The sequence below is a fragment of the Nannospalax galili genome, unplaced genomic scaffold (genome assembly GCF_000622305.1).
Source record: "Nannospalax galili isolate Female #2095 unplaced genomic scaffold, S.galili_v1.0 scaffold503, whole genome shotgun sequence".
In the NCBI taxonomy this organism is placed as follows: Eukaryota; Metazoa; Chordata; class Mammalia; order Rodentia; family Spalacidae; genus Nannospalax; species Nannospalax galili.
Window position 1 is genome coordinate 121631 of NW_008349770.1, and position 16906 is coordinate 138536.

Below are 16906 nucleotides of genomic sequence, written 5' to 3' on the forward strand. Positions count from 1 at the left end.
AAGGGAGGGAGGGATGGGGGAGGGAGGGGGAGGGATGGAGAGAGGGAGGAAGGCAGGGAGGGACAGACTTCAGACTCACTGCTGTTCGCTTCCTTTGAGTCTTCTGCATTCTTAGAATCTTAAAGACCTCGGTCCCCTGGTGAGCGTTCTTCTTCCATGGACTGTGTTGTGTTGTCATTTGCACAGATGATTGAGACAGATGAAGACTTCAAACCTTTCCCTGGAGGATACGACTATTTGGTTGACTTTCTAGATTTATCCTTTCCTAACGAAAGACCAAGCCGGGAACACGCCTATGAGGAAGTAAGCAACAATCCCAGTGGGATGCCTTCCTCCCCCGCTTCCTCCCCACCTCCCCCCTTGTCCCTTCCCTCCTGGCCTCCTCTTCCCCTCCTTCACCCCTCCCCTTTTCCTTCCATTGATTCAAAAACAACTCTTTTTTTTACTATTTATTATTTTTGTTTTATGTGTATGAGTGTATTGTCTGCATGTGTGTAAGTGTACCCGTGTCATGTAATGCTCATGGAGGTCAGAAGAGGGCACTGGATCTCATGGAACTGGAGTTACAGACAGTTGTTAGCCACCATGTGGGTGCTGGGAATTGAACCCGGGTCATCTGCAAGAGCAGCCAGTGTTCTTAACCACGGAGCCATCTCTCCAGCCGCTCAAAAATAACTCTTGACTAGAAGAGAATAAGGGTTATTCTTGAGCCAAATCTGAGGGACCGTGACCAGGATCACACATACAAAATGCTCCAAATCATGTGATCCAATGTGGAAGCGACTGAATGAAGATTATAGTTAGAGAACAAAAGAAAGTCATAGATCAAGGCATTTTCCAAACACATCTGTGGGAGCGTCATGTAGGTGGATGGACGGAAATCTCTGGTTTCATAGGCTATCTGATGACATCCTTAGCTTTTGTGTTGATGGATGCTAGTGGTCTGCTAAGTTAATGTATCCCCAAAGGTTTTACCTGATAATTGAAAAGATGTTACTTCAGACACAAGTGGGGAACAAGTGGCTGTTAAGGGGAAAAGCTCTTCGAATAGCTAAGAGATCAAGCATTTACACAGGAGAGTCAGAAGGCTCCTCCATTCCCTCACACACATGAGGTCCCAGAACCAGCAGCAAAGCCTTCAAGATTTTCTGGGCCTCAAACACAGAAGTACAGATGGGGCTTAAATAAGCATTTTTATGTCGTCATTTTATGACTGGTATCTGGGCCCTCTGTTTCTTCTCATGATGGGCCATGTTATATGAGGAAAATTCCTGAATTCACTCGGTCCTCATAGTTTACAAAGTACATATCCCAGGTGTGGGTCAGGCCAGCTATTGATCCATAGATAAGCCAGGCTAATTGGGCTAGGAATCAGTCAACGGTCATTGCAGTTTAGATATCTGTCTTGTTTGATCCATGCTTGTCTTGGACTCATTAAACCATTTGGTGAACTTTCCATTCTCTTAGTTTTACATCTTCCAGCAGTGAGATCGTGGAAAGCCACAGAGCTTCAGGATGTTACAGAGTAACAAAACATCTCAGGGTAGTGAAAACACACAGCCACAAAAGAGCAAAGCATCCCCCAGCTGCCTGTCAAGGTATCTACCTGCTTTGTAAAATAAAGGAAACTTCAAAACAGTCCAAGATTAAAAGATTATATAGGAATACAGAAAGTTGAAAGACTATAACTTTTCCTTATCGAAGGAACTGTAGACCACCTGAAATAATTTTGTGTCTGGTTTGCAACTCTCCAAGATCATGAAATTTTAAGCAGCCGATCAGCCTTGTAGAAGCTTTACACAGGTATAGCTGCTTTTCTGGGAACTCCATGGTCTCTTCAAAATGCCGGCTAGATAAATCTCTGCTGGACCATTCCCATAACCATGAAATTTTCAGCGTTCCTCAAGCCAATTAACATAAGTGCAGACTAGAATACAAAATAAAACAGAAAGTTATGTTAACTCAGAGTGACTGCTAGATCGGAAAAAGACCTATCAGCAGGAATCAGACCTATCAGCAGGGTCTCCAAAATATTAAAGAATCACTAGTTTTCAGGCCTACAAGTTATAGTAGAGATCTCGCAGAAGTGTACTCAAATTCAAATGAAAGCAGACATTTTACTAAGAATCTTAATCTTTACCCCCAAACAAAGACCTAAGTCCAATGGCTACCTAAGCCTCATGTATGGGATAATTTATCTCCTGTCAGATGGTACTCCAAAGTGACTCAAAATGAGGCTTTTATTCCTCAAACATGGAGATAAAGTCAGCCAAAGTCTAAATGCCAAACCAGATTCCACAGAAAAACCAAGTAAGCCCTCTGCTAGTGTCGAGCCTTCCTGTCCAAAGTCAAACAACCATTCAGCAAAAGGCTGAACAGAACCTTCTTTAAAATTCTTTAGAAATCGGCCACAAGATCAGAAAATAGCCTAGGCCTGGGTTGTGAGAGTCCCTAGAAACTTCATAAGACTAACAACTGGAGTATGCTTTACAGGCAAGGACAGAATCCCAAAACCCTTTTCCTTTGTGAACTCATCAGTATGTGTTTACAGGTAACTGACACCCAAGGGTCAGAGAACCCGGAAAACTCCCAGTACCTGGGAATCTCCCCCAGCTACCCACTGGGGATCAGTGAGCCACAAGATTTCCTCCTGAGATTCATCTAACCCACCACATCATAAAAGACACTAGGAAACAGAAATGGACATTAGGCCAAACCTGAAGGAGGAAGGCTCCTGGTTTCTCCCAGCTTTTCTATAGCAGAACTGTCATTTTATATAGAAATGTAGACACAGCAGGAAACACACACTTATTAAGTTGCTAGAACTGTACACAATCTCGTCTTGCTTCAAGGCAAGTTCCTCCAGGTTACTGAGCTGGCCTTCCCCTTCCCCTAGCACAGGATTTCTGAGGAAATTTTAATTCTTATGGACCCATTGTTTCAATGGTCTGACACCACCAGGGTTCTGTCTCCTTCCCCAAGGAAACAGGGTCTCTGAGCATTAAATGTTGCAGAACTCAGGTTCCGAGGAGTCCCTCGCAATTAGATACTGAGCAATGGTTTTCATAGACAAAAAAACGGGAGGGCAGGAAGAACATTCCAGAAAGAGTGGGTGATGTTAAAGGTGGGAAAAGGCAGAGTGAGTTCAGCAGTGATCTGACTTCCTAGTGTGGCAGAGACAGAAAGGGAGTCAAGAAAGGGTGTGAGAGGTAATGGGACAGCGAGGAGAGTCAAGAGGACTCAGGACGCCAGGCAGGTTCTGAGGTTGTGAAGCAGGTCTGGACGGTCAGCGGGCAGCAGACGGAGCCCCTCGCTGTTGTCTGAGTGGTGTAGAGGACACCACTCAGTAGTGGACTTTGGAGACAGGTCAGGCAGAGACTAGCTCACACCTCTGCTGAGCACAGTGCTGACCATGAGGCTTTGAGCAAATCATTTAGCCTGTCTGAGCCTTCGTTGTGTCTCCTATAGGACTTATCCTCACCATATGAGACTGCTGGACCAGTCACACACACTAATACACACGGCATGTATTAGTGTAATACACGCTAATACACTCTGCTTACACAGAGTGTGAGAACCCTTAGCCACGGCCCAGGGCATGCAGTCTGCCTTGAGTTTATCGCATGTGCTGTAGAAATGTGTGAGGCCCTAATTGTAGAGCATAAACAAGATCTTCATGTGCTAAACAGAAAAGAATGTTGGGGAACCATACTTCAATAAACTGACTTGAATTTTATGTTTAGTAAAAGCACTTGCTGTGTTAAAACTTCAGCGAACTATATCCAGCCATCTGATTTATGGCTCTTAGCACAGTGATTTCACAGGAAGGAGGTCCTATGGGAAGCCTCCCTTCCCTCCCTTCCCTCCTCTCTCCGCCTTTCTTTCCTCTTTCTCCCTTTCTCTTCCCTTCTTTACTCCTTCCTCTTCTCATCTCTTCTCCTGCTGGTTCATTCCTATCTCAAGCCATCCCCACCTCAGCCTTCTGATAGCCGGGGCTATGGCGCTTGCTGCTGCACCCAGTGAGGCTCGTCCCCGCTTTAAACAAGATCAGCCTCTTCATTTGTGCTTTCATATACCAAGCGTGCGCCTATCTTCTTCTGCACCCGACACAACTGCAGATGTTTTCCAGATGTTATGAGCAGGTGTCACTGTTTGCCCCGTTCTATGATGCGGTGCCCAGGAATGAAAATCACCAGCCCGAGGTCACGCAGCAGTAAGCGGTGGTGTCCGCTTTTTAGTTTGCTTTCTATTGCTGCAATGAAACACTGACTAAAATCAGCTTGGGAGGAAAGCGTTCATTTCATCTCACACTGCAGCCCACGGTGAAGCCACAGCTCAGCCTAAGCAGAGACCACGGAGGATGATGCTCACTGCCTACTTCCCCTGGCCTGTCACCTACCTTTGTAAAAACACTTTATTTTCTTATTTTATGTGCATGAGTGTATTGCCTGCATGTAGGTAAGTGCACACGTGTCATGCAATGCCCACAGAGGTCAGAAGAGGGTGCCGAATCCCCTGGAACTGGAGTCACAGATGGTTGTGAGCCACCATGTGTGTGCTGGAATCGAACCTGGGTCCTCTGCAGGAGGAGGCTTAACCACTGAGCCATCTCTCCAGCCCCAGTAAATTTTTAAAAATTATTTAAAAGCAATTCTTTGTATACACACAAGTTTACCACTTAAAGATGAAAGCAAATTTGCAGACTATTGAGACAGGCTTGAGACAGGCTTGTCTGTCACATAGAAATTACATTTTGGCTGAGTATTTGATGCCGTGAGACAGAAAGTGTCTTCTAAATTTTTCAGAGTTGATCAGTATTTTGATTTTATAATCGTCAGTGCTAAAACTGCTTCACATAAATACATAGTACAAAATGACAGAAATATGTTTAGGGCTATTTCAGAAAGTTCTGTCCTAATCTCAAGCCAAAATTTATTGAATTTTTTAAAAATGAAACTCAAGTTAGCTACTCAACATCATTTTGGTCTTTTTGGTTTCTGTTTGTTTTTGTTTTTGTTTCTATTTCTGTTTTTGTTTTTGTTTTTGAGAGAGTCTTCTAGTCCCAGTCAGTCTGGAAGTCACTACGTGCCTTGCTCTCACAAAGATCTGCCTGCCCCTGCCTCCTAAGGACTGGGATTTAAGGTGCGCACCACCACGACATTTTTTTAAAATCATAAATTCTACCACAGTATAATCCAGATAAACAGTAATTTGATACATGCTGAGAAATGACAATAGGAAAACATTTTAAAGTCTTTGTTTTCTGTAATTCTTTTTCTATACGAACAGAGAACTTTGTCCAGTAAAACATTGCAATTCATAACATATGATAGTCTCAAATTTGAGCCCATGTGTTTTGGGCAGCGTCTGTTGGCTTTGTGTGGTGTCCATAGCATGCATGTTGTCCATTCAGAACCAAGGCAGCAGTGAAGTCACGTGATTTCTAGCAGTCATGGGTGCTGCTAGAAATGCCTCAGATTCATAACATGATTGATTTGAACTGAGTTTTTTCATTACACATTCAGAAACCTTTTACTGTTGCCAAGTTTTTGACAATCCCAACATTCAGTTATGTGACCCTGCCCCCCATGGAGTCATGGCTTACCTTTCAAGAAGGCCATTCTCAGGCCACCATCATTTCAAGATGTTCATAAAAAGTCCTTCCTCTTTTCTCTGCCTCACAACAACCCGATGTAATACAGAAAAACCATGGTGAGGAACACCTGAAAATCCCAGCTGTGGTCAGGCTCGGGGAGGGGGGCCGCTTAGCAAGCTTACACAGAGCGCGCCAATGAAGGGCTGAGGTCGAGCCACCCCAGCTGGCCTCCAGCCCTGTATCCTTTTGTACAAAGCGTCAGTGTCTGTGGTGGGGATTTCTTAAGGACCTCATTACTGACTTAAGGCCATCCTGCTCTGGGGCAGGCTGAGCACCCACAGGCTGCCAGGAACTCACAGGCTCTGCCTGGCTTCTGAGTTTCGGGTGGAGAGACAGCATGCCAGCCTTTGACAGGGCCATGAGAACAGCATGTATGGAGCACTTACCGTGTATCCAGCCTTGTTTGAAGTGTTTCATATTTGTACTTACTCGGTCCTCCCAACAACCCTATGAGGAATGTTACCTTATTCATTTTATGGATGAGGAAACAGAAGCAATGATAGTAAACTCACACATCTGGCCCTGGGGTTGAGCCCCATGGTCCCCCAGTTGGCCCTGCCCCCCACGCCCTTCCTGTGGCCTTAGCGCCTCCTCGGTTGGTCAGCATCTCTCCCTCACTCCTTTTGTGCAGCTGCTTCCCTTAGGGACACAAGGGCTTGGACGCCCGCGTTCCCAGGGCCACCTCGAGACTTGCTGCATGTTGTTTCAGATCCGGAGCCGTGTGGATGTCATCAGGTACGTGGTGAAGAATGGCTTGTTGTGGGATGATTTGTACATTGGATTCCAGACCCGGCTGCAGCGGGATCCTGACATATACCATCATCTGTAAGTCTGCGAATGCTGGTCGCCCTGGGCTAGTGCAGAGGGTGTAGGTACGGAGCAGAGTAGGTGACTGACTGTGCTCCCCAAGGCCCCTTTGTTACGGTGCCATCTTTTAGTCTCTGGTTTTTCCAAGATAGGATCTTACTCTATAGCTCAGGCTGACCTCAAACTTAGGGCAATTCTGCTTCACCCTGACCCACATGCTGGGATTTACAGGCGTGTGCCATGCGGCCTGACTCTGCCTTTTAACAAGGACGTTGAGCCTTGCGTTTGGTGAGCCTGGGGTTTACAGGAATGGCTCAGTTTTTCTGCCTATGTTCTAAGCTGCACACAGCTTCAAGATGGTATTTGGAATGCTTGCAATAAAATCTCAGAAAGAACAGCTTTCCATTTTTATATGTGCAAAATCAATAAAGAGAATGTAGTCTCATTATCACCACTGAGCCTATGAAAATGCAAATATTTAATTTTAAATTCCAATTATTCAAAATGTCTTTGGGGGCTGTAGAGATGCTCAGGGGTTAAGAGCACTGGCTGCTCTTGCAGAGGACCAAGGTTTGGTTCCCAGCACCCACATGGCAACTAACAACTGTTTGTGACTCCAGTTCCAGGGGATCTGACGCCCTCTTCTGACCTCCAGGGGCATTGCACAACACAGGTGCGTTTACATACATGCAGGCAATATGCTCATACACATAAAAATAAAATAAAAGATATTAAAATATTATTGGCCTGCAAATGGTTCAGTGAGTAAAGGTACCTGCTGTTAAGTCAGGTGACCTGAGTTCAATCCCAGAGACCCACGTGGTAGAGGGAGAGAACTGACTCCTACAGGTTGTCCACTGACTCCCACATGCACAGGATGATATGGGTGTGGCCCCATAATAGATTAGAAATATATTTAAAAATTAAAATATCTAGGTAATACCCCCTAGCTAGTGGGCTGCAATTGCAAGTATTTTAAAAACATGTATTTTACTCATTTCCTTTTTAATGGTCACTTTATGGAGGTTTGTTTTATTTTTGTTTGTTTGCTTGTTTTTCTTTTTTGATTGATTGAGACAGACTCTCACTCTATAGCCCAAGCTGGCCTAGAACTCACTGCATAGCCCAGGCTGGCCCCAAGCTTACCCAGATCCTCCTGTCTTGGCTTCCCACATGCTGGGATGCAGATGTGAGCCACCACACTCAACCCTTTTTATTAATTTCATCTGAATTTTTTTATGTGAGTGTTTTGTATGCATGTATGTAAGTGCGCCTGTGCCCTGCAGTGCTCACAGAGGTCAGAGGAGGGTATTGGATTCCCTGGAACTGGAGTTACTGACAGTTGTTAGCTGCTATGTGGGTGCTGGGAACCAAACCCAGATCCTCTGCAAGAGCAGCCAGTGTCTACCACTGAGCATCTCTCCAGCCCTCCCAACCCCTTCCTAATTTTTAATTTAATTAATTTTTTTTTATTTTATGTGTATGAGTGTATTTCTTGCAAGTATCTAAGTGCACCTATGTCATGCAATACCTGTGGAGACCAGAAAAGGGCATCAGATTCCCCTGGAACTGGAGTTACTGACAGTTGTTAGCTGCTGTGTGGGTGCTGGGAACTGAACCCGGCTCCTCTTGAGACAGTGCTCTTGATCTCTGAGCCACCTCTCCATTCTGGCCATTGTTTCTTTTTTTTATTGTGTTTTACTTTTAAAATTATTTTATTTTGGGGCTGGAGAGATGGCTCAGTGGTTAAGAACACTAGTTGTTCTTGCTGAAGACCACAGAGAGCTACCTGCCTCTGCCTCCTGAGTGCTGGGATTAAGGCTAAAATTACATTTTAAAGATTTAAAGAATGTAGAAGTTCACTTACTGCAAAGTAACAGCCCCAGCCCCTCCCCGAAACCTCTGCTTCCTGCCCCTCCCTCCATCCTCTCTCTGGGTGACCCTTGATAAAAGGGTGTATGTCTCCCTGGCCTATTTTTGGACATACCCACATTTCTGTAGATATATTTATCTTCAGTGAAACATTACACACTGGTGGCAGGAACGATGTTACCGCAGTTAACACAGACAGTTAACTGGTGTGGTTCAGACTCCACCGCAGACGTTCCAACTATGACCAGGGTGTTTTTTATCAGTCTCCCTTCCCACCCTCTCAGTGTTGGGGCATCTTCAACAGAGTTCATGTAAGCAGAACTGCACAGCAGAAGCCCAGGCTCCCACACTCGCCTGCACTCTCAACCCCCCACCTCAAACACCCCCGACGCCCCCACTCACCCCACCCCTGTCTCAGGCAGCCAGTTAATGGGATGAGTAATAACAAAAGAGGGAAGGTTCCTCAGTGTGGCCACACGAAAAACAGACGAAGAGCCCAGGGACCCAGTGTCACCTTCGGGGGCACTGACAGGAGCTTTCAGTGTAAACAGAGAGAGAGGACAGCAATGGAGCCTGTTAAATGCTTTTTTGCCATAAAACAGTAATAGTCACGGTAGATTTTTTGAAAAAAAAAAAAAACAGTTTAAAATATAAAAAAATTAAAACCAGAAATAGCCGGGCATGGTGGTGCATGCCTTTAGTCCCAGCACTCGGGAGGCAAAAGCAAGCAGATCCTCTGTGAGTTCAAGGCCAGCCTGGTCTACAGAGTGAGTTCCAGGTAGCTGGAGCTACAGGGAGATCCTGTCTCAAAAAGACCAAAATAAAAAATTAAAAAAAAACAAAAACAGAAATAATCCTCTCACTCAAGAGGAATAACTCATGTTTTGGTGTCTAGTCAACATTCTATATTTCCAAGCACATACGTGTGTGCTTTTTATAAACATGGGCTATGAGGGGCACACTTACGTACTTGTACATCTGGCAATTTTGCGTATCACTGCGTGTCTCTCACATCGTCATTTTAATGCCTGCTTTTCTGACAGCATATGCCGGAAATCAGATCTCACTTAACCAGTCACAGGCTGACCTTCAGGTTCTTTTTAGGTTTTGACTCTTTGAAGCCATGACTCGGTGAATTATGTCTGCCGTCTTTTGGCACATCCTGTGTACCCTTAGTCATCCTTAGGATGAGTTCCTAAGTGTGTTGTTACTGGCTCTGTACTGACTAATAGAGCACTCAGCCAGGCTGTTCTTGAGGAAGCCAGTTCACCCCTGCACATCTAAGGGGTCACAAGCTGTAGGTTTTAGTCCGGGAAGAATTGGGATGGGGTGGGAGGCATGGGTAACCAAGCTGTCCTGCTCAAGCTATGGTCTGGAGGATCACTGTGTCTGCAAGGTGGGGTAGCAGGAAGAGGTCATCCCTCCAGGGCACAAGCTGGTTCCTACAAGATGACCCTTTCTGTATCTCATACAGACATAGATGTTCACTGATGGGATTGCCTTAAAGCAAGGCTGGTCATAAAAAGCAAGGCACAGTCATGCTCTAAGGGACTGGAAATTCTGAGCTGCAGAACGTCTCCAGAAGTAGCTTTGTCTTCTGCGGAGGGCTGAGTACCAGGCATGAGTAAACTGTAAATAAATAAAGTCAATCCTGGCCAAGCACAGGGTGTAGACATTTGCGAAGAGCAATTCCCCCACCCTCCCCCTCTCTCTTACAGGTTTTGGAATCATTTTCAGATAAAACTCCCCCTAACACCACCGAATTGGGGGTCATTCTTGATGCACTGTGGTTAGAGAGCACCTGGGATGTGCAGGTAAGCATCTGAGGGCGGGGTGGGGGACGCCCAGCTGCCTATCACATGACACTTTGCCACCTAAGTTGCAGAAAACCTGACTTTCAGAGGACTGAGAAAGAGGGAAGAATCCAAGAAAAACACCAATGTTTAAAAATTAGTGACTAGGGGCTGGTGTGGAGGCACAGGCCTTTAGTCCTAGACTCAGAAAGCAGAGGCGAGTAGATCTCTGAGATCAAGGCCAGCCTGGTCTATATAGTGCATTCTAAGCCAGCTGGGTCTACAGGAAGACCCTGTCTCAAAAGTCTCTCCCCCCAAAAAAATCAGTGAATAAGGCAAGAGTAAATAAGCAGGGTGCTCCTTCTAATGTCTATAGATCCCATGGACAGGCTGAGGTGAACACACAGCCTATTCTGGAACAGACGCTGTTCCAGAGAGAAATCCTGAGCACAGGGGGACACAGCACAAGCAGGGAGAGAGAAGTGCTAAAGGCAGCGGTGAGATGCAGCCCAAGATCAACTTTTCTAGAAAAGTTGCAGCCAACATAGGGCTTCATTAGCTGAATTACAAAACTTGTTTCCATTTGATCAAAAGGGCCACACGCTATCACTACAGAATGTCAACTCTTAGCATATGCACTTATATTCATTTATCCCACCAACAGCTACCAGTCACGTCTGATTGTAGAAGGTAATGATTGCCTCTCCCAGTTCACACTCAGCTTCTTAAAAGTAGACATTCTCGAGGCTGGGGAGATGGTTCAGTTGGTAGTGTTTGCCACACAAGTGTGAGAACCTGAATCCAATCCCCAGCACTGGTGTAGAACAGTAGACACACGGTGGTGCACACAGGAGGTGTACCCTTTTCATCCCAGTGCTGGTGGGGAGACAGGTGGATCCCTGGGGCTCACATCCAGCCAGCCTTGCCTAATAGGTGAGTTCCAGCCAGAGCCCGTCTCAAAGCGATGGCTCTTGAGGAAGATACCTGAAGTTGACCTCTGGTGCATGAGTGCACAAGTACATGCACACATACATGTACACATGCATGTATACACATAAAAATAGACACAGTTGCAAGATAGCCAGGTGCATCACACAGAGCCTCATAAAATTATGGATGATATACATTCAGGGGAGAAAGAACACCGGGCTTTTTGTCCCCTACCCACTCAGGACTGCCATCGTTGTGACTTGCGCCTTAAAATTGGCTTCCAGGTCTTTACCAGTAGGATTAAGGATCATATCAGAAAATCCCTTTACATTCCATTCAGGGATTAACTTTTGTGTTTCAGGCTTTAGTTTTGCACAGGGCGTTGGGTTAGGTCTTTTCAGTTGTGATTATAAGCTGAAAGGGATGCAAAGAAACTTCACATACCATATCAACAAGGAGACTCATGAGCACTGTAAGTTCATGCTGGAAATGCCAAGCAGGGAAAGGTTATAGGTGATGTTCTGAGATGATCAGGAAGCAGAAGGCAAAGGACTAGGAGACTGGGAACAGATGAGGGTCTGTAAAAAGTAAGACTCTCCAAAAAATCAAAACTGATGTAGCTCCATAGTAAAGCACTTGATTCACACATAGGAGCCTCTGGGTTTGATCACCAGCACTGCAGGGGGAATTAGATTCTGAGTAAAGGTGTTCATAAACAAACTCTAAAAGAGGGGAAGGCAGGAAGAACATTCCAGAAAGAGTGGGTGATGTTAAAGGTGGGAAAAGGCAGAGTGAATTCAGCAGTGATCTGACTTCCTAGTGTGGCAGAGACAGGGAATCAAGAAAGGGTGTGAGAGGTGATGGGACAGTGAGGAGAGGACTCAGGACGCCAAGCAGGTTCTGAGGTTGTGAAGCGGGTCTGGACGGTCAGTGGGCAGCACACAGAGCCCCGAAGCCAAGGTCGGAGCCGTTCTGAAAGAAGATGCATTTGAAGCACTTTTGCATAAGTGGATGAATGAAATGGAGCCAAGACAGGGCAGGGCAAACCGAGAGTCTTTGAGAACATCGGAAGCTGCCTCGTGGGGAGGCAGTAAAGTGTGGTGGCCTGCCTGTCACACTTGGAATATGACTTGAGCTCACTCTCACTCTGTCACCCACTGTGACTTGGGCAGATTTCTGCTCCTTGTGTCCCAGGCTGCTTCTAGTAAGTGGATACAATAACAGCACATCCACATGGGGCTGTTATAGGGTAAGGCACGTCTCGAAGAGTGACAGGCACATAGTAGGTCAACAACTTCACCCCTGCACAGGGGAGCCACAGAGCCCACAGCGGGCACAGGGTAAGTCACCTGAAGTTGGAAACATATTCTTTCTTACCTTAAAAGTAGCAATGTAGCTGAAGTAAAGAACAGAAGTGCCAGGGCAATGAAGGGATGGGAAACTGTTACCAGGAGGTGTGTGCTGTGTTTTAGTTACTTTTCTCTTCGCAGTGACAAAATGCCTGGTAAAAACAACTTAGAGAAAACAACTTGGTTCACAGTTTGAGGGAAACAGACAGGCGCGGTAGGGAGCGCATGGCGGCAGGAGCGGGTGGCTGGTCACACTGTGCCCACAGTCGTAAAGCATTTTTAAATGCCCTAAACACACTTGTAACTGTTGTTTTTCATTCTTTCATTCAGAGATGCCCAACAACACTGAAAACTCTAGAACGTATCCCTTCATCTTGAACACAACAGTTTATACCAAAGAGACTGTGTTTTACAGCAGCAGACTCCTACACTACACGCTGCATTCCAGAGATGCCCACTTCCTTCTGTGAATCCCTACATAGACTGACTCAAAACAGCTTTGCTGGGGCTGGAGATGCGACTCAGTGGTAGAGCCTGTGCTTAGAATGTGTATGAGTCTGGGTTTCATCTCCAGCACCCCGCAAGTTTATCCCACCCACACTTCTCTATAAGAAGAACCAAGGAAAACCAGCAGGAACAAGCTCTGTGTGGACCACGAAGTCACATGGAAGGAGATGTGAATCCAAGCTTAGAAATGGAAAGAGGAAGAGTTTGGAGAATGAAGAGACAGAAGGAAAGGGGTGGGGGAAGGGATGGAGAGGCAGAGGGAAGAGGAAGGAGAAGCAGGTGAAGGAGCGAGCAGAAGAAAATAGGAAGGAGAAAGGGCTAAGCAGGGTCGGAGAGGAGGAGCAGTAGCAGGTCTTTTGTTCCTTAATAAGGTGATTCCACAAACAGTGCTGGGGATTCCCTAGAGTAAGAAAGTTCCTGAGTTGTGCTGGGTTTTCAGAAACTGTTGTTGGAATCATCTGTTCACCAAAACGGGGCCCCACAGGCTGATCTAAAAGGATGGAAATGATTCTGAGTCCATTACAAACTTCATTACTTAAAAAGCCTATGAATTTTAGCAGTTAGGTGGATTTTGATCAAGAGAAAACAGGAACACTAAATAATTTACAGAGGATAAAAATCGACAGAAAATTAAGACAACCCCACAAACAAAAAGCCCTTTTCCAAACTTCTAAAGTCATTGTTCCAATGACTAAATGAGGCAAATCATTGTCATGTGTGTTTTCATGATGCCTATTTTTAAAAATATATATATTCATATGATTATGTCAGACATACCAATTAACTTGTAAGAAACTAATTGTAATCATGTTTCCATTTTACCTTTTGATGTTTCCCACATGCCTGTCCGCTGACTGAAGATGAAATGTCCTTTCTGATTAGAATCTACCTCTGATTCTCAAAATACGAGAAAGGGACCGCACAGTCTGTTCCTTTAACTCTAGTCATTGAAAAACTGATTGTCTCTTTCTCACTGAAATTAGCATCATCAATGACAGACTTTTTGCCTTACCTCATCCTGGATGAAATAGAAATGCTTGGAATTGAGGAATTACACTCTGTGATTTATACTATAAATTATTCTATTATTGATAAAAATAAATGTGTATGTGGACAGAATATATTAGAATGTATATGATGAACAAATAAAAGAGTTTTATGTCTGCATGTATGTGAGTGCACCCGTGTTGTGCACTGCCGCGGAGGTCAGAAGAAGGCTTCGGATTCCCCTGGAACTGGAGTTAAGGACTGTTCTAGCTGCCATGTGGGTGCTGAGAATTGAACCCAGGTCCTCTGCAAGAGCAGTCAGTGCTCTTAACTGCTGAGCCATCTCTCCAGCCCCGAGTATTTTAAAAATAAGAATTTTTTTCCTCACTGTGTTACCTAGGCTGACCTCAAACTTGTGGCAATTCTCCTGCCGCTGTCTCCCAAGTGCTGAGGTTCCAGTTAGCCAAAAGATCTGTATTTTAAAAATATTTTCTTAATTTATGTGTATGAGTGTATTGCCTGCACCCATGTCGTGCAATGCACATGGAGGTCAGAAGAGGGCATCAAATTCCTCTGGAACTAGAATTGTTGTTAGCTGCCATGTGGTGCTGGGAATTGAACCCGGGTCCTCTGCAAGAGCAGCCAGTGCCTTTAACCGCTAGGCCATCTCTCCAGCCCCGAGTATTTTGAGAAGAACACAAAAGAAGCGCCCTTCAACTGAGCTCTTATGAACACTGATTTGAAGGTCTACTCTGGTGTTTCACTGTTCTCTCGGATATCTGGGCTTCCACAGTCCCCTGTAATCCCAGGCCCTCTACTGCAAGAATCCCTCCCTGGGGGAGATGTGAACAGTGTCCACCTCCTCCTCATAAGGGTCCATCAACCAACCAAATTGCCATTCCACCACAGTGCACCCTCAGGGACCAATGGGTTCATTGGGCTTATTTACAGAGGATGGGGGGGCATGGGGGAGGGAGAGAGTGGGTGGGGGCGGGGAGCATGGGGGAGGGGCTACTTACAGGGATCTAGGGGACCCAAAAGCAGTTGCACTGAATAGTCTTCACCCAGCATGGATGATGACATCCATAGCAACATAGATGAAGACCCCCCCTCCCCGCTTCAATGAACCTCTCCCAGCCTATAAATGCCAGCACCTCCCAAGACACCACATGCAGTTCGGGCAGAACTGTGTACCAACCTTGAGAAGAGTGGCTGGAATCTCAGGTAAGGGTTCAAGGACCCTCCCCACCCATTGCCCCTCACTGGAACTGGGAGTGAGCAGCTCAATCTTGAGGGTCTCTTGCAGGCAGCACAGCTGCTCTAATGAAGATGGCGTTGTTTTGCTTAACAGCACCTCCAATGCACTGACCCAACATGGCCCCTTGCTCCTGAGCCCCGTCTTCCTCTGGCGTATCTCCCCACATCACCAGCTCTTCGGGTCTAGTATGTCCTGTCTCACGTCCTACTTACACAGAACACCAGGAAATAACCTTTATGCATTGTTTTCTCGCATCCACTCTGCAAATTCTGTCATCTCCACCCTTCGAGCATGCCCAGGGTCTGACCACTTAATACATCTTCCCCGCTACCGAGATCAGCAGAGGAAGGAAACCCAGAACAGGGGCTGATCTTCCTCTCCATCCAGAGAAGGCCAGGAAGCTAAATGCTTTGAAACACCCCGAAAGCCACCCCACTGGGACAGCATCCTGGAGACTTAGTATAAAGTCGCCGTAGGGGGCTTGTTTGGGACTTCCAGGAGCACTCAGGCCACCTGGCCATGTAAGGGCCCCGCTCTGCAGAACCCGTTGATTAGGGCTGGGCAGAGGAAGTTCTCCTTTGTCTAGAGCCTTGACAGCACCCTTACCTATTTACCTTTGTGTTTTGGTTGGCTTTTATAACAGCCAGTGCAAAGCTAGAAGCAACCAGTTGACAGCTGACATAGACTTGGTGAGTCATTTTCCTGTCACTGTTACCGAAGCATCTGAGAACAATTGTAAGGGAGGAATTGTCATGGTCACTTGGCCCTATGCACTTGGGCAAAACATCATGGTGGAAGGAGTGTGGTGGAGGAGAGTCTCACCTCATGGCAGTCAGGAAGCAGAGGAAGGCTGTGACAGGAAGGGCAAGCTGGACATACCCCTAGTGACCTACTTCCTCTAAACAGGCCGGAAATTCCACCACTTCCTAACTGTTTTTTCAAATTTTGAATCCAAGCTGAATGTGGTGGATCACTTGTATAACCCCAGAACGCAGGAGGCTGAGGCAGGAGGCTTGCCATGAGTTCCAGGCCAGCCTGAGCTACATCAGTGCATCCAACTAGTCATTGGGTCAAAGCCTTCACACTCTGAATCTGCATGGAAATACCCAGAGGTGTGTTTTTCTGATCCAGACATTACTAATCCTATCAAGTTGGCAATCAGGATTGACCCTCACATTCAGTGGTATTGTGTTGTGTCTGAGGGTGACAACCAAAGGAAAGAGAACCACAAAGATGCTGGAGGGGCCGTGGAATAGTTGAAAAGGCCTGAAAGAAGGTAACAGAGAACAGAGGACACATGAGAAATGTATTCAGGGAAACAAACATGTTGGGGAACCCTGCTGTTAAGGTCAGCTCCTTTCTCAGCAGGGGCTTCCTGCCTGACCTACCTGGAAAGTGCCTCCAAGCACAGATACCTGACCTTATTCAGAGCATGACCTCTGGCATAGTTACCTGCAATAAAACTGCCCCCAGGTTTTTTCTATATGATAATTAGGCATTGCCCTATAGTCAGATGATGGGATCCCCTACCACATGTAAATAAAGCATACTATGAGCACCTATCAGCTGAAGCTTTGGCTGCTGCCTCCACACTATATTTTCCCTGACCCCCACTGGATAAATGGAGCTGTATCACTGAATATGACTCCCCGGGAGGGCTTTCTTCTGTCAGTGCTCACTGGCCATCCTGACCCCATTCATTGCTTCTGCTCCCTTTGTCCTCGTGGACCGGTGGCCAACGACCCAC

At 46.0% G+C, this 16906-nt stretch overlaps 1 protein-coding gene across 1 annotated transcript in view; it reads left to right on the forward strand.

Moving 5' to 3' along the window:
* Nucleotides 1-14032, forward strand: part of LOC103745175 (cytidine monophosphate-N-acetylneuraminic acid hydroxylase) — a 70068-nt gene extending 56036 nt beyond the window's left edge. The window contains exons 13-16 of the mRNA XM_029570397.1: nt 187-303; nt 6366-6481; nt 10054-10149; nt 12738-14032. Of these exons, the coding sequence (XP_029426257.1) occupies nt 187-303; nt 6366-6481; nt 10054-10129 (309 nt within the window). The 3' untranslated portion in view covers nt 10130-10149; nt 12738-14032. The remainder of the gene's footprint in view (nt 1-186; nt 304-6365; nt 6482-10053; nt 10150-12737) is intronic.
* The last annotated feature ends 2874 nt before the right edge of the window (nt 14033-16906 follow it).